Raw genomic sequence first — 25,443 nt, forward strand, 5'->3', positions numbered from 1 at the left:
TCAGTGTTTCATCCATCATTTAGTTTTTCACCATTCCATCTGCCCACCCTTCATATCCAAACCTATCCATCCATCATCCATCTTTAAACCTATCCATTCATCCTTTCACTCATCCATCGCTTAATCCACCCTTTCACTCATCCATCTCTTTATCCACCCTTTCACTCATTTATCAATCCTTTCGCTCATCTATCCATCAACCCTTTCACTCCTTTATACCATCCACCCTTTCATTCCATCCACCCTTTCACTCAATCCCTCCTTTCACTCATCCATCATCCACCCTTTCAGCCATCCTCCCTCCCTTTCATTCATCCATCTAATCTTTCACTTATCCACCCATCATTTGCCCTTTTATCCAATCATCCATCCTCTTTCACCCATCCATCCATCCATCCATTTGTCCATCTATACATCCACTCTTGCTCACTCATCCAGCCACTCACTCACCCACCCACCAACCCTCCCTACTACGTTATTTATGAACCTTTGTCGCCGAGCAGACATATACACACAAAGTGCCACCAATTTTTTTTTAAATACCTCCTGAGAGTGTCTTGATTCTCTCTCTCGCTTTTTTCATACAAAAAACAGGCATAAATATGCAGGTAAACACACAAACATAAGCAGACACACAAAAGACTCTGGTATGTTAAAAGCCATGTTATACTCTTCACTATGGCTTTTTTAATTGCCACTGCCAGGGGACTGCCATGATTCCGGTGTTTGCGCAAATGCAGAGGATAGGGTGAATGTGGTTGACAGCACAGGGCCTGAATGGACCTCATAGCTGCCAAGGTTTCAGTTTGCTATGTGTGATATTTTAATATTTTCATTGTAATTATGAGTGACATTTCAACGACTATGAGTGACACTTTCTCGCTAGTCAAATTAGGCAATGAAGACGAGGGAATCATATAGATAACAGAAATGACACCCATTTGAGTATTGCTGCTAATGTTACAGATTGCTTATGTGTGACATTTTCATAGATTCAGTGGATTTACAAGAGTCAGGCAACAACTAAATGTGTAACACTTAGAGTGGCACTTTCTTGCGACCAAAATCATGGAATGAAGTCAATGGAAATAGACAAATATCAGAAATCACACTCATTTGAGCAACAAGGAAGTCAAACTCTGCAGCAGGTGCTTTTGACGCTATTATTTAATTTAAAAAAAAAAATCAGCACCCTCCACCCCAACCTCAGCTTCAGGGGCGGCCAAACCACATGTTAAAAGGGATCTCTGTGACAAAAACAGCAACTCACTGAGCTATCCACATACAATACAGTACAATACAATATGCTTTTATGAAGGAGGCATATTATTAACCCTCTACGCTACTTAATGGTGAGAGTGAAAACTGCCACTAGAGAAAACTCTGACCTCTCTCCAGAGGGAACAATAATCACAGGACTTATCTCTGACTTAGCAAGTCTAACTGTGCTGAGAAAATAAAGGGTGCTGCTTCGTAGTGTCACTGTCAAGCAGCGATGTTAACCCCTTCGCTGCGGCGGACATTCCGCCGCAGTGCTAGGGGGTGTGGGGGGGCAGCGCGGTGGCGCTGTGCTCATGACGGAGCCGCTCCGTCATGAGCCACGGTTGGGCTGTGCTCATGACGGAACGGTTCCGTCATGACTCCGCCCAGTTGCGTTGTCCCCCCGCACAGGCGGAGAAACAGCACCGCGTAGGCGGAGCGGCCGCCAACGGGCGTGTCATGACGGAACCGTTCCGTCATGAGCACACGGCAACCGTGGCTCATGACGGAGCGGCTCCGTCATGAGCGGGGAAGGGGTTAAACACTTTGCTCTACTAATAAATCAGCAAAACTGCTAGTTTAGACACAACTTAGCGCATTTTCAACTCCGACAGACAACTCTAGTGTGCCCATTTGCAAGGCCCTATGCCATGCTGGAGCCCCCTAATCAGCCGCGGTCGGTAGTAGGAGTAACTGGAGGGCGGTGACGTGGGGAGGGGGAGGGGCAGGGTGGGGTGTGGTAAACTATGGATTACGGAGGTTTACAGGTAAGTTAAGATATAAATTAATAAAACGAATTTCGTTGCGTGCACTGCATCCCCAAATGCAATGCAGTGCACGCAACGAAATTCGTTTTATTAATGTATATGTTAACTTACCTGTAAACCTCCGTAATCCATAGTTTGCTACCTCCCACCCTGCCCCTCCCCTTCCCCACATCACTGCCCTGCAGTTACTCCTACTACCGACCGCGGCTGCCCCTAATCATTTTCGTAACAAATATTTTAAATGTCAGCAGCAGGAGATTATTAAATTAATATCTGACTTAACTGAATCTCCTTACAGCTGTCAAAATGATCCACGGAGAGGAGCTGCAGGCGTGGCACCACGTGGATCGCTAGCCTGTCACTTCTTCAGAGAGTCAGACAGCGAGCCCTGCTGCATTGTCTCAGTGTGTGCCATCTGCTCCCACTGTGAGAGTCATGCTGGCGTGGTGCGTCTGGGGCAGAACTTGGGCTCTGCTGGGCTGGGCACAGCAATAGCACATTATGTTTGAGGTCAGGAGGAGATGAGCAGGTGATCGATCCTTGAACACCGGCTTCCTCCTTTAACTCGATGCAGCAGGGGAATTCCTGGGTGCTCTGGGACCCGGCTGGCAGGCAGGAAATGCAACATTCTGCCACAGCATGGGCGCTGACTGGACATGGCTCCTCCGCAACAGTGTGTCCACGTGGGACCTGACCTGACCCAGGAACAGTAACAGCAAGCAGGGTTGGCAGCACAAGTTTTGAGCTTCTTTGGCGTATAAGAAAGCGTTCTATGCACAGACCGGGTAATTGAGGCATGGAGGCCCCCGGGGGAAGTAAGACCAGCGGTCTAGTCTTCCCCCGGGGAGTTCGCGCAAGGGAAGGACAGGGGAGGAAGGGGTGGGATAAGGGGTGGGGTCGCAGGTAGGGATTAAAAGGGGCAGGAAGAGGAAGTCCTTCCTCTTCCATTCCCCAGCGCCTCAGGGTGGGATAGTTAGTGGATCGTTGGCCACCCGCCCACCCGGCAATTACATGACTAGTTGAGGAGGTCATGTTTTCAGCGTGCCAGTTTAGGACGGGTTGTGTGTGTCTGGGGCGGATTGGGGAGGGGGGAGGAGTCCATGACGGGCATACTCACCCTTCCGGGGAGGGGGATACTGGGGGAAACGTGGGGGTGCGTCAGAGCAGTGGACGACGAATGGAGATGATGGTGGAGTTTTGGAAGAGAAGGGAGGAAGCGAATGGAAGTGAGAAGGTCGCGGTGTGAAGTGGGGATGGAGTAGTTGGAGTCTTGGAGAGTATGGGTAGTGAGGATTGTTGTGGTTGGGGATTGTTGGGGATTTGTGTTGTGTTTCTGGTTATGGTTGTCCAACCCTGTCCTAATAAAATGGCCTTTTACGCTATAATACCTTGCGTGGACTGATTATTGCGCGATTGGCGTTAGGAAGGTAGGTGCCTCAGTGCAGAAAGCAGTTAGATCTGCGCTCCAGGGGCCTCTTCGATCCCATTGTCTGGGCATTAACCCTCCGATCGAGAGCAAGTACGGGAAGTGTGAGAATCCGCCACCCTTGCCCCTGATAAAATTTCTATGTTTAAAGTATTACCCTGCACTGACCTTTCATTACCTGAAGTGCTGTGCTTTGAAAATCACACGCGCACACTAGCAGGTAAAATGAATCTCGACCCTGCTTTGTCAAGCACAGCGTGATGGTGAGCACCGGACATTATTCAAATGAGCCCCGCTGAATAGCTCAGCTGGGGCTCAGTTCGGGGCTGCAGAAGTGGCGCCTTGGCTGCCAGACACGTTCCATTCCTGCTCATTAGCACTCTCAGCCAATGAGCCGACCTTTTCATGAGTACCGGTACTCTCATCAGCAGTACAGAAGTGCCGGTACTCAGAGTGATACATTTAAGAAGTGCCGGTACTCAGTACCAGTGAGTACTGGCTCATTTAAAGCACTGCTGCTGACTCTTCCCTGGTCTTCCTTGCTCTAAAACCCTACCCCCCATTGCCTCCCCTCCCTGCACAAAGTGCAGGGAGGGGGGACAAGGTGCGCTTCAGTGGGAGCAGACAAAAAACAAGAAAGAAATGCATTAATGAATAATCAAATAGGGGCTGCATGTAGAGGGCAGGGCACCAGCACAAATCCTTTACAACTCACAAAACATGGAGCCTTCATGTCGCGCCCGAGACCATTCGTGCTCGCTCCCACCAGCGAGAGGTGCGTTCCGGCTCCTCCGAAAAGTACAGCGTTTAGACTGATGGAGGCGAAGGAAGGCCAACGTGTCACTGAAGAGAGAGCGCAGCACAAAAACAAACCTTCCATTTCAAACTACAATAAAAGTTTGAGCCGAGAAACAGTCTGAAACTCGGGGCAGAATGGTTGAAAAGGTCTTTCAGAGCAGGGCAGCTCTTCCCACTGTGAGGCACCTGCGGAGTTCCCTTGAGGGGCGAGGGTACCCGCGGCAGAGGTAAAGTGCGGCCGCCATTCACACCGGGGGCGCCCGGCCGCGTATGAAAGTCCACATTGAAAGGGAAGAATAGACCCGCGCTTTCAATACCAGGGGCTTTTGTTCAAAGCAGAATACAAAGCACCTCTGATGAAATATTTGATGCCCTAATCATTATTATTGTAGAAGCCAAGGCTGCAAGGCACACTCTGCCGCGCACACTATTTAATACAAGGGGTGGGGGGCAGTACAATGCCCCCGGGCTATTTATACAACTCAGCACCGCGGATGCCTTTGGCCCTTCCGGATTTACTGCCGTAGAGAATTCAGCGTCACTCCCTTGGACACATTTTGCGCTGTTTTGTAAGCGAGGGATCCGCTTTTATAGCTTGTTTCTGATTCACCACATTAACCAAATGCAGCAGGTTTGACCCACTGTATTCTGCAACTCGGAACATTTTCTGGACGCCGCGCGCAGCTGTGGGGAAAGTAATGTGCGGCCAGCCACACGCTGCCTAAACCGACATTTTCACGTCTCTGAATCGAGAACATTGCGGCTCGTTTATTTCAGTGTGCCTTTATAATTCACTGCGAGGCGACAGTACCTGGGTTTATGAGCAATTAACTCAAGACATTAAGGCTTTGAACAGAGATTTTAAATGCCTGCTACGGCGAGAACAATATCCGAAAATGAAACTGCGCAATGCAGCTCACCACAGTCCTCACAGGGGCCGCACTAACAGGCTGCAAAGCTGAGGGTGTGTATTCCAGCACATCCATCGATGCTGCACGCTTTGAGACAGAGGCGTGCAAAGCACCACGAAAGGTAAGTTTGGGCGGGATGGCGAGACTTGCAAATAGGCAACAAAGAGAATTAGGCCGAGAATGAACGTTCTACTCATTGAATTTCGTATACAATTGGAATTAATTCATTTGTATTCCTCAGATAAAATCAAATGGATAATTACCATTTATTGAAGTAAAGGAATTCACCAAAAACACAAAAGTGATTGTAGCAATGTTCTTATACAGCGGGGATCCTATCCTCACCAATTCTGGCGGAGTCACAGTTTATGCAATTTCTTGGTTAAAAGAATTGTGACCAACACACTTTGTAAAACAGAAGCTCACTGGCAGTTTTAATTGAAAAGGAACACTGCATTTGTGCTGGCAGCCTCAGCACACACAAAGTTTGAAAATTATATTTTCCTGTGTCATGAAGCATTTCAGTGTCTTCCTCTCTAATACCATAGATGCCATCAGTGATGACATGGCATACAACATTAACACCACTGATCATATCGCTTTGCTCTGTGGTGTATGCTTTATATATTATCTCACTCACTCATGACTGCATCTTAACAACAGTCACACCACCAAGCAATAGTCTCCAGGATCCACAAGACCAGACCGGAGGTAGGTCGTTCTCCTACCCCGCCGCCAAGACCTCGAACACCCTGCCCCTCCACCTCCAACAATCTGCGTTACTGACCCTATTCAGGAAGATGCTCAAGGCCTGGCTCTTCGAATGATCCTCCACCTAGTCCGACCAGCAGACCCCTCGCCCAGCGCCTTGAGACCCCCATGGGTGAGTAGCCGCTCTATGCAAACCCTGATAGACAACCATGGCTTTCCTTCCCCTCCACCCAACCACCTTACTTAAAGTGGTGGCAAAGGAATGAACCCAGAGCAAGCCCGGCTTCCATAACACATCTTGTTTCTAGAGGAAGGTCAACGAGACCACGCATCTTAATGCAAGGCACAGTTTTTCTAACGCACGCTTGAATAAGTGATACCGACCTGGCGAGGTCCTGCTGCTAGTCCCCTTTCTGCAGCAGATTGTCGACTTTGACACAGAAAGGCATCACTATTGTCACCTTCTCTCCACCCTTTACTTCTTAATAGAAGATTAAGACAGTGAGATTGTGCATCTCTCAACTGAGTGCACAAGTAATGGTGTATCTTTGTATTGGTCATCTACAAGATATCACTGGAGTAACTGAGTAGAGAAACATGTGCAACCATTTCTCCTGTGGTGCTCAGTGGGGGCACTCTGAGTGGAAAAGGACAGACGTGATCTTTTCATGCTTCACTCTTTTTGGCGAAGCTGCGCTTGTGAGAGTTTATGTCATTGTCCCTCCTTCCTGCACATTAGTTGGTCTAGTAGCTGAACCGACAGCATAAGCTACCTCGATATTACATGCACTAACATGAGACTCAATAGAAACATTCCGGTTTTTAGGACCACCATTAGAAAACTGGAGAATGGGGAAACTCAGCAATATCTTGTGTTCCAGGTGTAAGGGTGCATTTAAATGGGAGCAAAGGAGACAAAGGACAATGTGTGTAACATAATACAAAACAGGAAAGGAGCACTGCATTGTGAACGTTTTGAGACATGTTCACATCAGGTTCTTTATTTAAGGACATCATTACCATAATCCCTTTGCTGAAGTGGCATAGGATAGCAGCAGCACCTCCACCAGTGTTACCAATGTCCTCAGATGTTCATTCTGTTCTATGGCAGTACGTTTTTGTCAAAAACAGCTAAATCTTAACTCACTGAGTTCAAACTATTGTGCATCTAGGATGATCTGTCTGTACTATGCAAATACAGTTCTGCACCAACCAGACTCATCCTGAACATCCAACGCCACAACCATATCACCGGCCAACCATATCACCGGCCACAACCATATCACCGGCCACCTGAGGGACCTGCACTGGCTACCTGTCAACAAAAGAATCCCCTTCAAGCTTCTCATGCACGTCTACAAAACCCTCCATAACACTGGACCTAGATACTTCAACCACCGCCTATCCTTCTACACTCCCACCTGAAAAATCCGGTCCGCTCAACTGGCCTGTGCTACCATCCCACAGATCAGCAAGACCACAGCTGGAGGAAGACCCTTCTACATCGCTGCAAAGACCTGGAACTCCCTGCCTGTGCACCTCAGGCAATCCCCATCGCTGCCACAATTCAGGAAGGACCTCAAGACCTAGGCTTTCAACTGAACCGCCAAGCCACCTGCCCTCCCCCGCACGGTTAGACCCTCACTGGTGAGTATTTTGCGCATTACAAGATTACTGATTGACTTAATTCTAGACCACAAGAAGGATAATTTCACTCTCTAACCTCCACTGAAATTTGTGAGGGTTGTGTTTTATGAAGTGGAGGGATACATAACACCTTAAAGTAGCAGCTGTCCATTGGGGGCTCCAGTGCGTCAACCCACTGTCTTGCTCTGCCACAATTGCTTGGCATGTTACAGCTTTTACATGCAAACAAACGATCTCATGGATTACCTGGCCAGAAAAAGAGGGCTCCATTAGCTGTATTGCACATGTGTGGGTGGGGCTGTTACAGTCCGGCCCCACACAGATGCACTACATATCTGACATGCTACACTAGTGTCAGGCAGTGCAGTGTGTCAGATGATGGAGCTTCCGGACTTGTCAGTCACATACCCTCTTGCCCAATCAGAAGCTGAAATAGAGAAAAAAGGTTTACCTCAGTACCTTCAACTCTATTCTGGCTTCTGATTGGGTGGGAGCTCCTGCCTTTGGAATGCTACAGACGGATGGGGGAATCAGAAACATAGACCTACCCACAAAGAGCAATTCATGCTATTGTTGAAGACTGCTCCAGGTAAGTTTTTGTGTTTAGCAGCCTAAGCGTGTGTTAGTCTGTGTGCTGAGGGGGGCATGCGTATGTGTGTAATTGTTTGTGTAGATATATTTGCTTGTATGCCAGAGCATGTGTTTTCGTATATGTTTATGTGCAGGCGGTTTGAAAGCCTGTGAAGGTATTCGGACCAGGGATTGGCAAGGCCCACTGCTGGGTTCTGGAGAGTGCTTTTGGGCTTTGAGGGGCTCACCACTTTCAAAATCCACCAGCTGCCACTAACCTTAAACGTATTTTGTTTTAAAACTATGAAGTATAAGAGAGACAATTACATAATTCAGTTTTCAAAATGTTTCATTGAATTAAAAAAGACATGCAGACATGATAAGGTCAGAGAAGACAGGCATATGAATGATAATGAAAGTGACGGAGGAATCATAGCCACACATTAAAAAATGATATAACATATGGCGCTATGGTGTTAAAGTAGTCTTTTGAAAAAATATTTCCATTCTGTTTGGCTGCCAGCTAAGTTGCAGACCTAGTTGTGAGCATGGTTTTCTTGTTGCATAGTCTGCCATGTCGAGGATTCACATTTCCCTTGAATATTTGCCTCGAGAAATGTGACAATCTCACTTATTAACAAGCACACATGTTTTAGCCTTAGGGATCATGGACGAGAGAAGCTGACAAATAAAGAAATACAATACATAACACCAATTTGGGCGCACACATATTTGCCAGCAGCGTTCTTGCTCAAGGTGAAGTGGGCATTTTGCAAATATGCAAGATAACTTAATCTAGACCATCTATGTTTTTTGAATATTTGTAAGTTTGGCACCTAGGCATTATTATCTGATGACTAGCATTTCTTTAGATGTGTTAACATGGGAAACATCCATCTATCTGCCTGCTACACAAATCTGCTGTAACATAAGTGCAGTAGCTGAACAGCTTTAGTCTTACGAGTCGAAGGGAAAGGACTGGTGAATGTGGAACCAGTAAAAAATACAGTCATTCACATGGTTCCTCAATTCATTATATTCATATATTTTTCCCTATGCTTAATGTGGGGGAAAATGAAACTGTTAAAATTGGAATTTGCTGAGCCACACTCCTGTCTTCAGGTTGCTTTTCTATAAATTGAATACGAATACCTGTGTGGAGCGGGTCCTTCCAATGAGAGTTTCAGCCTCACCATCAAAGGACATTGCATTGATGCATTGGAGAGTGGCACTGGTATGATTATTGGTGTGAGGCAGGAAGGTGTGTCATTACATGACGTCCACAATGTGAGATGCGAGGAATGGAAACGGCTTTGTGGTGTGAGCTAGAGATGCCAATGTCATTTTGAATTGTTAGAATATAGTTAGTGAAGACGTTGGTGATGTCAGTAACTTTCTAAACGAAGTGAGGGATTTTGGGTGCCAAAAGACGTTTTTCGCATTTTATGACTGCTATGCATAGCATATATCTTTCATTCTCTGACTCGGCAACAGCTTCAGAATAGTGTTCCAGTTTGCCCTGGTGAATGGGATGCATAGGGATGGAGTGTATTCCTAAGGTTTCCAACATCTTGCTTCAATATAACTTCATGATTGAATGTTGGCAGGAATTCAGGTCCCTGCATGTGGCTTTTCTGGTCAAGCTTGGGCTGGTCATGTACTGGGTTCTATCAGTGCTGACATCACCCTTCGTTCTTTTTCTCCAGTGCGTGAGTAATGTGTTACCTCAACTAGGCAATCAGGGATCAAAAGTAAGTCTAATGTCTGGTAACGTGAAACCAATAATGGAAATACATGGAGACTAATAAAGTCTCAAATGTATTTATTAAATGCATTTATTAAGGAACTGCATTTGAGCTGCCTATTGTTTGAATAATGAGCCACTGAAAGGATCTTGCTTAGAGGTTATAATGCTATACTTCATAAATTACAATCTGTATCCGCTTGATAGCTTTCAATATAATTAGTACTGTGGAGTAGCACCAACAGGCGAAACAGAGAGGGCTTGCTCGCAGTGTGGGGTTCCCTGTGCCGGTCCCAGCAGTCCTTTCTGCTTCCAGAGTCATTAGCCATGTGGATTGATTGCAGTCTGAAGTCAGGGGGCCCTTGCTTGCTGTGCTAGCAGCCTGGTCGATTTACTCAAACACTGGTGGCTGTGGAAGAGTGTGGGCGAGTAGTAAACATGGCAGCTTGCGAGCTAACTGGTGCTATACAACCATGTGCGCTCCCATTGGGATAACCGAGCATCTTTAATTACAGGGGAAAGATGCCATTACATGGCCCAACGAGCATCTGGGAAGGTTCACCTCGTTGGTGAAGTCGGTCGCTTTCTCCCGCTAGAAGATCTGAAAAAGCACTCGACAGCCGAGTTAGGATTTGCTTTGCAGGTGTGTTAATCAACAGCTCGTTAATGTAGTGTATATGTGTAAGTGCCAGCTGTCAAATGCAAAATTAAGAAGGCAAATTAGCAAGTGTTCCTCATTTACCCAGCTGTGGAAAAAATGTTTCGAAATCTGGAATTCACACAGCACAGTAAACATTTCTTCTCTATCCTTCTCGCAACTGTCTTTAACGCAAAAATAAGGTGAATAAAATATATATGCTTGTTTACTGTGAATCATATATGTGTTTTTGCATCATTGGTTTCAGGTACACGTTCCATATGTTCTTAAAAGAAAGCTTTGGAGGAACCTATATTACTCCATAGTGCGTATTGTCCACTAAGTGAGGACTGGGTCGTGCACAATGTTATTAGTTCAGCTTCCAGTAGAGTTGAGGACCTTTCACATCATTACATAAAGAGCCATAGGCAGGGGCTGAGGCACATTGGAAGAACTGTGGTCTATCCACATCTCTATCCCTGCAAGACTGCTTCTCTGCGCTGTGATGAAGGGCCTAAGGTGCTTGGGAAGCCACAGCTGCTGTGCACGGTCTACTCTAATGCATCCCCGAGGAACCTCTGGTAGAGGGGTAACTCTTAAGAATTTGCAATGCCTCACTCTTTTGGGTTCACATCAAAGACACACTTTGGAACTGCAATTCCTACACCCCACAGACTGGCTCTGGAAAAAGAGTGTTCAATGAATGTTCCGGAGGGCTGGATCCATGCAAGATTTTCAAGATAACTACCGACTATATAAATGTGTTATATTTAGATGAATTAAATATACAAATATCCCGAAAATTTTATGTGTGCAAGTGCTATTGATATTACAGGAGGGGCTGCACACGTGTCTGCGGTCCCTTATGTAATACAAATGTGCCCCATGGTCACACAAAGTGGGCGCAAATGCCAGTTGTGCCCCCGGGGCAATTTATGTAATACGGCCCCTGGATGCATGTTGGAAACGGACACCCAAGCTCTGTAAGGTGCAATTTATTGTAGAGGAACTCTGACTCTGGGTAAGTACTATTATAGGTCATGTGTCAGTGGGTCGTCTTGAGGAAATGGATACTATTGAACACTTAGGTGGTTAATGCTACACGCCCAAGTATTATTTCAGAAAGGCTTCTGCAGAATCTCCTGTCACATAAATGTAGGTGGGTCTAATAAATAGATAGGACAATTTCCAATTGTGCTTTTTAGTAGAAAATACAACAGCCTCAAAAGAAATAGAATACCTTACATTGCACAGTGAGCAAAGCAAACTGGTTGTCTATTGTGTGTTTAAAACATATCTAATTGTTCTCTTTAGTTTTAAAGAAAAGACTTCACACTTGTGTTTTGAAGGCCATGGAGTGAAGCTCTTCTTAGCTGACTGTGACCGTGACAACCTTCATATTTCTGAGAAATTGCAGAAAACAAAGCTCCTTGAGGCATCAATCAGTAAATTAATGTTGTTGTATGGGTTGCAATAGACAATTGCAAATCAGCCTCTAAACTATAGCTCGATGCTCCAAAAGATATTTAGTGTAAGAACAACTGAAATTGTACCTGTGCTGCGGGGATTGTGCTCTTAGAACAGAACTATGCTTACAACCATGGAACATCAGTATGTAGGGACCCTGTCACCATATCACCTCAGTACCTATGGGTCCGAGTCTGACTAACTATAGTACCTCACTTGCCCTCCTAACCTTACTAGAGAAACAAATGAGTTGGCACTCCAGAGCACAACACTCTCGATCCTCTCAAGGATTGCGGCACCTGGAAGCACACTTTCGCTCTCTCACTCGTACTCATCAACAATAAAATAACCAGGAGACACGAAGGCAGTTAAAAATAGTTATTCAAACTATTGTGCTCTAAATGCAGTATACGTGCCACAATTAGAAAACAAATGCATACTAAAAATACTGTTAGCATGGTTAATAATCCATATATCATGAAAAGTCCTGTCATTTTATAGGACAGAATAACCTAAACCCCCTCCCTTGCTAATGAAGCTAAATGATTATATATCAAAGCTCTCTGGGATTACGGGCAGACCCGTACCTTAGCATCCATAGATGGACACTCTACATCTCAGCAGACGCAGTGCTCTTGCCGCAGAACTCTCACTCCATGTGTGTGTTTTTTGCTCATGTGCTCATCTATATATCGGACTTGTGTGTGCATAAACAAAAGCTGCATTCTTGTGGTATGTCTAGGTGCTAGTGCCTGATCAGAAAGAATAACAAGGGAGATTTTTCTTGTCGGTGGTGTTCAGACTAAATCCTAGGAAAAAACAGAACGCAAAAACATGTGCAGGTTCTATGTGAAAGTACAATGTGGAACAAAAGCAAAACATGTTTATATAGTAATGTGTGCTTAGGAAAATGAGGCCTACATCGTGCACAATTAGGCTAACATAGGGAAAACTACAATGTCCCGTGCAGGAAACACACAACACCTGGGTGATTTTAAAACCCAAGAAGGAGGGGGAACTTAGAAAAAGATAATCACTGCCTGACAGCTACAGCAACACTTTCATGCTTTTGGGTGTATTCTGTCACACCCACACAGACTGGCACCGGTCTCAGCCAATCAGGCACTACACACATCAAGGTTCTCTTGAGAGACACTATTTTCAATAAACATCTCATTAATTACACAATTTGGGCCCTTTTCATCACAAACTTTCGCATCTGTGTGCGTAAACTGTAATGTATTGAGATCTTGTTCCCTAAGCATGCATTTGAATAAGGTAGTTATACTCCTTTCCAATCAAATGATTGAAATCTAAGATGTGCTGAGCTCTTTCTCAGCCCACATTGTAGTGATAGCTCTTGTGCGTCATGGAAGAATGCAGAAAGAGAAGTCTTTAGAAGATAATATACTGGGTACTTAATAACTCTTCGCCAATAGCTCTTCTAAGGCTGCCCTACTTGTATTAGGTTCCATTTTAGAGATTCCTTATTTTCATTTCTTCATCAGTCATTACTGCGCCAGCCGGTGACAGGGAGCCCATAACACGTACAACAGGCCGACTCAAGAGCTAATGAACAAAGGGACTGATGAGGGACTCTGCGCGCAGCATATCGTCTGCAGCGGCATGCTCAGAGCTCCAGCTAATTGCCTGCAGAGCTCGCCTTCGGAGGGCCGCCCCTGATGAGAATGGATTTGTTGTACTCTATGTCAGTGCTCAGCACTGAGCTTCAGAATAATAAATCATCCCATATTTGCTGGCATTTTACTCCACAGCCTGGCGTCCACTGCCGAGGTGATCCGCCTCACTGTGTGTAAGCTTCGATGGGAAGAATGCCCCAACTAATGTTCAGTCCAAACCACAAAGAGCTTGATCTGCAAGTCGTGTAGCATCTGTTTCTAATGCACAAGCTTGCAGCAGAAAAGACGCCATTTTAGGAGATGTACTGCCAACTTACCACGCCCAATGACCAGGACTAACAGAATAAGGGCAGAGTGATAATTTCCAGGGGAATTTAAAGATATAGCGGAAATCATTTGTTAAACCGGAGCATGACAAGAATGTAGTCACGACACACTAATATTCAGAGCTTCTTGTAATCTCCCTTCGATCCACACGTATGTCTTACTACAAATTATTTACACTGTCCAGTCCTCCTCAATCCCACTCTTAGGTTTATCTAGTAAATGCAAGAGCTTTTCTTGATTAACATGTTTGCTTCTAGGAGATTATACTCTGTATAATTGGACATTTTTTCTCTTCAGTGTTAGCGCGCATGAGCAAAAGCACACAACCGGATGTTAGTTGTCAAAAGAAGACAGATTTTAGGTGATATATTCCTCCTTTCCTGTAAGACATGCATTAATTGATAGACAATGCCCAGCCTATCTTGGACATTGAAAGAACATCTGTGGAAGCAACAACGTCCAGAAATTGTGTTACTCACGAAGAAAGAATTCCAAAATGTAATTGCAGCCACAGGGGGCAGAGAATGTTTCAAAGCGTTGTGGTAAACCCAATGAGTCAAGGCCATTTTAATGTGAAATGAACTGCTGTCAGATCTGACCAGTTGTGTCCAAAATTGGATACAATCTAAGTGGAAACAAAACCCCAATTAACCTGCTCTGTTTTAACTATAATTACCCTGTTTTTAGTCTACATTTTTTCTGGTTGTAAAATCTAACTAAAATAATAATTTTTTCGGAATGAGTTGTAATCTACCATCTCAAAACCTAAGTTAAAGCAATATATAATTAATCACTATGCGATTGGAAAAAGATGAGCGTATGCATACTTAGAAACAATATGTTTGGAACCACAAGTTAACAATTTTTTTTTTATAGCTCACTTAAGTATCATGCTCAACAAAAACACGATTTGCAGCAATGAAAATGATTCCAAAAGTAGACGAAGCATGTTTTGTTTATTTTTTTACCATTACATTCTAATTCTAGATGTAACAGGTTATTGTGTTTGTTTATGCACCAACCACGTTTTGTGAAATATTTACAGTTATTCAGCCAGACAATCTACCAGCCCACGTAGGAAACCTATTTTATTCAAATATGAAATAGTGACCCACAGCCAATGATAAAGCAAGAAAAAATGTTTTCGTTGTAAATATGTTGATGGACAAAACAAAAGGGCTGAGTGTTTGCATTTCACAGATATCACTTGGACTGATGGATATTAATAAGAGCTTTAAGAAGTGGTTTGTTACTTCAGTAGGTCTACACCTGACAAATGAACATTTCCAATGATGTGATGCAAAATACAAAACATAACAGCAAAGGTTAATATTGCAGGACATACACCATGATATGTATTCCATATTTCACAGTCTGTTGTATAACGAATATCTCTTGGTTAAAGCTGCTCCCATGGCAAGCAATGAAACAGAACAGTTAGATGTTTGTGATAGGAACATAGTTAACCCCTCTATATCATAACATGCATAACAGCATAATTGTAGCAAATTCGCCTTTTATTCATGCTCACCCCAGATTTTTCCTAATTTTCTGCATCCTATCTTTGCTAGTATTAGGACTCTGTGCCCCGTGACACTGTCAGCTATTACCACAATACCTGGGCTCTATCTCTAAAATTGGTACAGGTAAAATTGTCTTTCCCCAATTGGTCTATTATACTTTCCGGTAAAGCCATAGTACATGGGCAAAAAGTGAACCAGTCAAGGGAGTCAACTTTCATATGTGGGTTTTAGAGTGTATTTACACCATCCACATACATGACTTAAATATATTGCTGCCCGGAACAAAATGTGCTTTGACTTGACTGCAGCTTAAAGGCATTGCAGTAAAACATAAGGAAAATTGTCTTTGCCTTGTAGGAAAACCTATGTTCATATGTTTACAAAATTACCTATAAATTGTGCCTTGTACATCCATAAGGAAATGTACCTAGTAAATAAAAAAAAGCAGCACCTTTTCCAGTCACTGTGACTCTCACTACCCTCACAGAGACTGAAGGACTAAAAGCTATTTCACTTTAAGGGTCCAGCTATATTTTTTATAATAATATTAAATATTGAATTTTCTATCTCCACTTGGGAAAATGCCAACCAAGTCTTTCAAAGTGATCTCTTCTTGAATTTTCAGAATCAGTTTTAATGATGAAATCTGTTTTTTTGATAACTTAAGTGGAAAAGCGATATTTATAAAAATGTGCTGTAGGCTGCCTGAGCCAGAGTTGGGTTAAAACCATTTCTGTCACTCATCACACATCAAGAGCTGGAATGCACATGTGTTCACTGGGAGGGTTAATGACAATGGTTCAAAAGAAAATGAACTACCTCTGAGCACAGGAGGGACAGGGAGATGTTATCTGCTGACCACTTAAGAAAAACTGGTGCCAGAACAAAGGGCAGTCTTAACACTAACTCTTTTGACTTGGAGATGCTAGTTAAGGCCTTTCCTATTCATTCCCCAGAGCTTCAAAGACAGGCAGATCCAGTCAAAGTGGGGAGCGGGCCAGTTTGGACCCTGTCAGGTGGGAGGAGAGCTCATTTAAATCAGAGTGTGGCTAAGGAGCTGACGCTAGGCCTTCACGGTGACAGAAAGGTTCTGCCCTACTGACACACAGGCTCCTTTGTATTTTAAAGTAAGCCAAGAGTAGGACTGGAAAACATGTGGGGGACTGCAAGAATATACTCATGAATGGGTGGCAGATTTTCCCCAGCCACTGGCTAGTGGTGCATAGGATAAAACGGGCACCCCAACCACCATCTGCTCATAACATTCCTTGACCAGGGAAGACCCCTCCCGGAGAAGAATGCCCTGCTGAAAGAAGACTCTTGACTTCTGGCTCCTGCTGGCAGAATAGCACTGACAGAAGGACTCCTGGATCCTGCTGGCATGCAGCGATTGGAACTTCTCTTCAAGGATCAAGTGGTTGCCCTCCTGTTTGCCTGCCTCTGGTGCTCAAAAAGCAGAAGGTCTCCTGACTCCAGTATGGTGCAGCTGCCCACAGAGGTCCGGACCTGAAGGAGATCTGGTTGGAGAGATTGCTGGTGCCTATGAATCAGTCCTGATGATGGGTAGAGGACTAACCAATAGGGGGTTTTCGAGGCAGTGGGAGAAAACTGTGACTTAACCATTTCTTCCAACCCTAGAGGACCAGGACAAGGTGCTGTGACATGTTTAGGAAGGTTGCACCTCAGGCAGTTTCAAAACAGGTTTGTTCTGTTAAAAGCACATTCTACGTGCCCTCACTGTAAACATATATGGCCTCGTGGAGCCCTTCCCAGCTGCTGCTTCCAGATTTGTCCCACTGGAAGATTTTTACATCCAGAAAAGTGAATAAGTAGAATGGTAGAACCTAGGACGGGGTGAGAGGGCAAATTGTTCTGAACAGTGAAGCACTGTTTGTGGCCAGGAGTACTAGCTTTGTCCTACTCATACACTTTGGTGCCCTAACCAATGGCTTCAGCAGGAGCTCAATAAAGACGTATATGACTTTGTGGGATCCTCACTGCCACTGCCTGGGATGTTGCTCTAGTGGAAGAGTTTGGCTTCCATTTCAGAGACAAGTCTAAGGGTGATAACTTCAACCTGGTTGGCCCGCTGGGTGAATCTGACCTCAGCTCCAATTTACCTTGGTCTCAATCAACTGTGAACTGTTGTTTTCAATGGCGTCTTGCTTTTTGCTTTATAATGTCAGACATTCATATTGCTGGTTCCTCTTATCCCGTTTAAATGATCTTGGAATCTTTTTATCCACTATTTTTTCTCTATTGTTTAGATTGCTTTGGAAATTGTATGGTGTAGTATTCTTTATGTTAAAAGTGTTGGTACTGCTTGAATTTAACATACACATCTCTGGGTGTTGTCTGCACCATGTGCCATGTGTTGTGACCTAACCAAATTGTGTTTATCAAGACGGTAGAGGTTCCATCCCCTAAACTGATATCCTAGTTTCAGGCAATTTTTTTTTCAATTGAGCAATTATTCCTGTTTTGAGCATACTCCATGACGTATTCTTAGATAATGCAACATTTCATATAATTTATGTACCGATAGTTGGACAATATATCTACAAACCTAGCCTGCCTTGAAGGATGGAAACAAGGTCTGTCAGAGACACCCCCTCTACCCATTTAATCCCCAACACTGGCATGACATACATCAATTTATATTCAACTTTAGACGGATTGATCCCTGTACTTAAACAAGGTTTTGTTTTGTTGATTAATTTACTGTTCTTGTTTTCGCAGCATCTGCCTCGTGGACACATTGAATAGTCCTCATCCTCAATATCATACTTCTACACCTAAGCCACACTTTCCTTTAATTAATCCCTATTATTAGGACCTTGTCTTCTGGGAAAACTTCACTTCCTCAAGTGCCTCCCTCCATTAAATCTTCCTCTAAAGTGTGTCTCTTTGTTTGAGAAGGCTACCCATGCTTTCTTTCAGTGTTTACTTGGGTAGGTTTGTCAGCTCCTCCTATGAGTGATGAATTTAAATATTCTCTATTATGTTGACTTTTCAATGTGCAATTGCTCTACTCGGTATGAGCAACGTCACATTTTGTCTTCCATAACTGAACACAAAATGTTAGAAAAGGTCTTACTAATCAAATTCATGCTTAGCAAAACGTAACTGTTCATGATAAATTTTTTTCCTTACGCTCAAGAATTATGTTTGTTCACCAAATGGCCCACTCGCATTGATATAAAGACCTTTAAATCATGAAATTTATACACAGCAACTCTTTATTTCTCGGATTTGACACCCTACAATGTACTGATACCCAGCATTGCTGTGACCTCACTTTATGACCTTGTACATGCCTGCACTGTCTACCATATTTAAGATCACACTTATAGTTTTCACACATTTCTCAATTTTAAGCCAAATCCCTTTCGGTTAGCATCTATATGAAAGATCACAGTATCATCTACATATGGCCTAGCTATACATCCTATATCAGCTGCAGTGACTCTTGTGAGTGCAGTCAAAAGTGCTTAATTGAGTACTGGTTTTCAGTTGTCTCCCCTGTCCTCTAAAATGTACCGAAGTCAAAAGCACTCTGAAGTTCTTGACGAATGCAAAGTGTATCATAATAATGAGTTTTCTTAAGATTTGGTATCATGGCCATGAACCCACAAAATTAAATAAAGTGCAGGAAGTGCATATTTTTCTTGCAAGCCTATGCCACTGTGGCTCCTGCAACTAACTGGTGTTACTGGGCTGTTCTTTTTGTTCAGTTCCAAGTTATGCATGTATTTTCTCCACTACTGAGATTAGGCTGATAGATGTAGAGTTGCAAACTTTGTCTTTTTAATAACGTTTGTGGCAACTGGCAACATCATACTATCTCCAGTACTCTAGAAAATCTCCTTTTACTGATGAGGTGCACTCTTTTCAAGATGGATTTTGAAACCTGTGTCACCTGACTACCTCTTCTGACCAAATAAATATAGCAGTCATGCTTAATGCAGCTGAGCACACACCACAGCGAGGTGGCTCACTTGAAAAATGCATTTGAATTGTATATGATTACAAAAATGCAGTATGAGCTTCCTGCTGCTAAAATGAAATGAAATCCAAAATGTTCTAGGAAAGACCTTTGAAGTAACTCGTAACAGAAGACTACTCACCATGAGATGGTCTTCTTGAAAACAGCTTTCCCTTTTATACTAAATCAGAAGCCACAGATGGTTTTTCTGCAAGAAACCACATTAATTATATCTGAGTTCTGGCTTGGTATTTAGGGTGTACAACTTTTGCTGGAAAAGAAAAAGAAGAAAAACACTTATAGATAAAGTGTCTGCTCAACATTAAAACTGACACCCTGTCGTGTAAAAGAATGGTGTGTATTATGAAATGTGCCTAGTCCTTAAGAATCACAGTTAATGGATTCGTATTGGGAAGCGGCCCTTACCTGTCTGATAATGTGAGCCACAGCCTCTCAATTTGTGCTCATGGACTTATTTTTTCCTAAAAACCACATGGTCACTTTGTATGTTTTTTTCAAACTACAGCCGTCACTCATTTAGTTGGTCTATCTGGGTATGCAGGTTGCATGCCTTTAAAATGTAAATTTAGTTTCAAATTGCACTTAAAAAAATCAACAAATTGCATGGATTCCTAGATATTTATCTTTTTTTAAATATAGTTTTGAGGCAGTATTTATTATAAGATGTGTTTTTTTTTATTTTTTGTAAAATTTTAATTTCGGTATTTGAGTCTTATTTTATGTATTTTTCTCTTCATTGTAGTTGTTGTAGGTTCCTGGAAGCAGTATCTGGGCACTGTAAAGGTTCAATAACGCTCCTTAAAAATATACATTTTAATGGCTTTACCTAACCAGAATTACATACAGTCCATGATGTCGAATATTGGGCTTAGATTTTTGTATGCCCTGCCCTACTTCTTGACCAGACTAATGAAGGTCAGTCAAGTGCAATTGAGGAAGTATGGTATTTTCCATCATATGCAACATTGAACACTGGCCATCAGTATTGCATTTAATGGCCCTGTCATCTGTACCTTGTCTACACAGTCATTTGTTGTCCTTGAAGTTATTGCACTGCCGTTTGTGGAATTTGAAACCAATACTGTTGATCTTTAGTTTTTTTGTTGTTTTTTTTGTTGCAGTTTTATATAGCGCGAACTTGACTCAAAGGTATTGGATCACACTATATGAGCACCAGTTGCGTTACACATTTTGTGGTAGGCGCGGGGTGATTAAGTAATTTGCCCAGAATCACAGGACGTTGAGCCGACACTGAGACTCGAACATGGTTCCCAGCTCCAATATCGGCAGCTCTGACCAGAAGGCCACATCCTCTATACTGGTGTTACATTTTGATGTACGTCACAACCCTTTAACCCAAAGGACTACAACACTAGCCGCAGAATAGGAATATAGGCCACAAATGCCATCTTCTATAGCACCACGGTCAGTCTTTAGTACACCATACAACATTGTTGACCGAATGACTCAAACCTTCAATTACGAATTGACTGCAAGCTAATTTCTGTCTGCATGGTAAGATACACTGGCCACTAAAGCTGCAGAGAACGAGGCCAATCCCTTTATGTGCTGCAGGGAATGTTCCTCTGCTGTACAGGCTTCAGCAGGTCTTTGGTTAGGATTACAATTAAGCATGCCATTGCAATCTTCTTAGTGTTTGCAATCCTCAAGACTTTAATTGGCTTACTTCTAAACTCATCAAACAAAATGTTGTGTGCCCACCCTCCACGTGCATGTTGTGCTGTCCACAGACAAGTCATCCATTCTGGAAGTTCCTTAATGAACAACTAGAATTTTTTTTTTAATGTTGGCCTTTATTGGGGTCTGGTAATACTGCCATGCTGTGAGCTCAGGTCTTGTATTTGCCCTTTTTAAACAAGAAAAAATGGTGATGCCACTATTTACTAAAGGAAGCTTTTGAGCTACGACCAGCATCCCACAGATTTTGGAGTATTTCTAGCTACTGTTGTCCTTCATTGACCCAGAACTGTCAGGTAACCTCAGTCGACGTCTACCATTACATAACCACGTTGAATATATGCACTGACCCCAGGAGCACTTTGTGCTGAAAAACATTCTGCAGAACTACAGATATTCCCAAAGAATGCGCAAGGCACATGTACTTTTTCAAAATTCACATTTTTATAAATTAGCATATAGGTCTAAATGTAAGTATATAAATAGAAATTCAAAGTGCTGAAAATTCTGGACACTGTATCGTATCATCAAAACTGTACAATATGTATGCTGCACACCCACGGCTTCTTATGGGATTGTAACACAACTCTAACAGAGGAGGTAATGGTCATAGCCACATAGATATAAGCCAAGGCCTTTGAACAATAGTGAAAATTCGAGTTTGAAATGCTTCTACTGGATATAGTGTAGCACACTGTTTATTACTGCCTGTCTCGGAGGATTAAAAAGACCTGTTAACATTGCACCCTTGACGTGTAAATATCACCTGTGGCATGTCTACCTCAGTTCTCCCAGGCTTTAAGAGGTAAACCACACCAGCATTTTTATCTATCCCTGTCATCACTAGCCCATTCCAATAACTGATAATGAGCATAGATAAAGTTACCACTCGAGTATGCATATCCGTCTCTGAACGTTACACACTTTAGGAATATTTGAATGTATAATATTCTTTTTACAACCCATACTTTCGCTAAGATATTTTTCTAAGTCAAGCCTTGTGAAACTGAGTTTGAGTTATTGTTGGGAGCATTATTGTTTGTGTGGAAAAGCAGATGAGTATGTCAACTGGTTCTAAAATCTGAATGGTCAGCCAAGAGGGAAAGTGTCAGTCTATTATTTCCCACGTTATAAATACATCAACTGAGGTGCACCATTGTGTATACGCGGTTTGACTAAGAGCAAGACCACATCTGGGGTCTAAAGCAATATTTCTACAGTGAATCTTCACAATGAATTGAAATTTCTCTGCTGGCACCAAGTCGATTGAGATGATCTGCACTTTGGGCCGGGATTCAACTCCTTGTTGATGAACACACAGTAGCTTCCATCCCTTAATTTGCTTGATTCCAATCAATGAATGACAATGAAATACTTTACACGTTTGTGACTGCAACATACTGCTACATCACATAATACTGCTGGTTGAAGGTTGATGTGACCTTGCTCCATCCAGATGCTTATCCCAGATGGTTTCCTTAAATAGATCCTTAGCCATTTAAAAGTGGTCTGATATATAAAAACATTTCGGGACACCTGCACGTGAACAACCATGTTGCAGCTAGCTATCTAACTCTAACTTGTGGCAGAGGGCATAGGGTCTCATTCATATTTATTTAAATCAAGAAAACAAAATGCTGAATTTTCTTTTAAGGCCATTTGGAAAACCATTTGGCCAAGATACAGGAAGCAGATGGTAGGCATTTAAAAAAATTGCTGGCAAACCCAAGACGTGAGTTCATACTGGACGTAGAATTAATTCTATAACCCCATCTGCCAAAAGAGACCTACAGGGTATGCATATGAAAAGAGAACATGTCGAAATTTGTGTTATTGGTCCATACTGAAGGTAGTATCTCCCCTCACAGTGACATGGTCAATGAATCTCCCACAATTCCACAGCACTCAATCCTTTGCAAAAAGAGTTTGGAAGAAACCAGAGAGCCATACTGGCTAGTGATTCTAGCACGTGGTAGAAGTGCGTCAGGATGAAATGATCTTTGCTAGAAATAAGGGTTTAGGGCGGAGCCATACAGGGTTTATTTAAATCAGTGAATGCAAATCTCTGTGCCTTGAATACACGATGCCGACCACTGAACCTTAGACCGGAGTCCATACTGTCCAGTGACGGCTGCATTGTGGATGCCTGATGAGGTCTACCGGTAAAGCGGGCAGCACGCTGATTGATTATAATGTTCCGTGACAGCACAATCATTTATTAGGACACACTGTTCCTTGACATTGTGGCATACATTGGCATACTTATCTGTATGCCGTTTCCAGGAGAATAAATGAGCCGCAATAAATATTTTCCTGAATGCTGTTATGCTCATAAAGTGTTTCAATAATTTTGACTAGCACCTTTTATTGCCTTTTTACAGGCAATCTGGCATTAACATTATGTGCATCAGTGGATCGTGTGATAACTCATTTATTCATACTGATGTACTGATGAGAGCAGGGAATGAGGCAAGACTCACTTATTACTACACCACCCATGAGTCACAGACCTAAAAAAACTCACAGATAACAATTTACTATTGTACATAAATATACAAGCTTGACTTTTCAACATACACTGATTTGAAAACAAGCGGACCTAATCTATATATTATATATCTCGTGTACTGTCATCATCTTTCTGTCCCTGTATCTGTCTATGTAACTTGAGGAAGGGTAAGAAGATGCAGCAGAAGAGAGTTTAGTCACAAGTAGACACGTTTTCTCTCTTTCGGGATCGTTCATTCATTTTAAAGATGAAAAGCACCGATATTCACACGGCTGATAAGAAGCTGCTTCCTCAAACACTTGTGGTCCACGGCAACTCCTGTAGTCGGGTCGGGGAATCTATGCAAGAAGCTACAACACATCTTATCATCTGTGTTTGCATTTTTGCAAGCCATACATTTTTTGTCTACATCTTCCAATGTGTTGAAATGCGACAATGTTAACTATAAGCTACCAATGAACCAAGGGGTTCGTGGAATAATGATATAGGATCCAGAGCAGAATATATGTCCTACGGTAATCCCATGTGCTGGGACTTAAAAATATCATTTTTGGTGACATTAAGGCAAAACTTTTTGACAAGATCTGCTGTTCTGAAAAAAGTAATTTTCATTTATTCCATGAACAACTGAAAAATGGTGCTATATATGGAACTTAGCAGTACAGTGTCGGTGAAGGCGCACTAATTCTGCTAAGAACTAACAAGAACATGTGCAAGGAAATCTATAGAAGAGTCTGTGACAATGTGTTCTACTATCTGACACTCGTAGGTGACTAGAGGAGACATTACATTGTGTTTGTTTAGCATTTGCAAATAGGATCACTTTATGCCGCCAGTCAGGGAATTTCAGCTCCTTGTGGCTGCTGCAAAAGCTTTCAATTTACATGGAAAGATGAGGGAAAACCTGACTACATCAGTGGCGGCATTTCACAGGGATGAAATACAGTGGGTGGATGCACAATGAGGTAGGTCATGCAATCAAGTGGATTGGCATATAACAGAGAGGTGGAGCTAGGTTCTACCTATCCATAGGAATACAAATGATAGAATAAGGGGCGTCTCCTCCACTAGGGCGGAGGAGCGTCACCCCACTACGTGTAAAAAGAAAAGAAAATGATAATAACGCAATGTTAATAACGTTACATTATTAATACTTTCATCTTCAGCAAGGAGCAAGACAGGTTAGGGCAGGGCTGGAATTGTCACAGGGAGATGGAGGAGGAGTGGCTGCTGCTGCACCAAGTGTGCATGAAGGTTTGACAGGTCGCCATGGGCCGTTCTCCACCAGGCTGTTTTATACAAGCTTGGTGGAGAACATACACAGACTCCCAATCCCCGTCTTAGTGAGCATTGGGAGCCAAGGCACTCAGACCAATCATGATGCTGCTGTCATGGTGACAGCAGCGTTGTGTTTGGCTTAGGAGAGCCTGGGTGCTGGTGGGAGCCAGGAGAACAGCGAGAACAGAGAAGAGGCTGCGGCTGGTGATCGGCGATGACAAGTTAAGTCTTCTTTTTTTTCTAAACCCCCCCTCCACTCCCGTTCCCTACCAGCTGCCACTGGATAGAATGATGTGGAGAGACTGCATATAACCAAATGCCGAATGAGTGATTCCTGTATACTGCTGTCTTCATATTTTTTTACAATAGGTCACTGCATGACAATGAGGAATATTTGAAGCACAGTGGTGGCTCCTCCGCTAAGGCGGAGGAGCGTCGCCCCACTGCTTTTTTTGCAGTGAAGCAAGGGGAAAATAAAAAGATAATAACTTGCGTTATTATCATTTTATTTTCTCGTTCTTCAG

General features: G+C 43.1%; 1 protein-coding gene across 6 annotated transcripts in view; it reads right to left on the reverse strand.

The window, feature by feature from the left end:
- PCDH19 (protocadherin 19) overlaps positions 1–25,443 on the reverse strand; it is a 196,567-nt gene that overhangs the window by 45,410 nt on the left and 125,714 nt on the right. Inside the window, exon 6 of one of the 6 annotated variants that reach the window (XM_085607758.1) lies at positions 19,556–19,621. The exons of the other annotated variants lie outside the window; for them this stretch is intronic. Coding sequence (XP_085463884.1) covers positions 19,590–19,621 — 32 coding nt within the window. The 3' untranslated portion in view covers positions 19,556–19,589. The remainder of the gene's footprint in view (positions 1–19,555; positions 19,622–25,443) is intronic. 6 annotated transcript variants of the gene reach the window in all.

Source organism: Triturus cristatus, chromosome 5_2, assembly GCF_964204655.1.
Source record: "Triturus cristatus chromosome 5_2, aTriCri1.1, whole genome shotgun sequence".
Classification (NCBI taxonomy): Eukaryota; Metazoa; Chordata; class Amphibia; order Caudata; family Salamandridae; genus Triturus; species Triturus cristatus.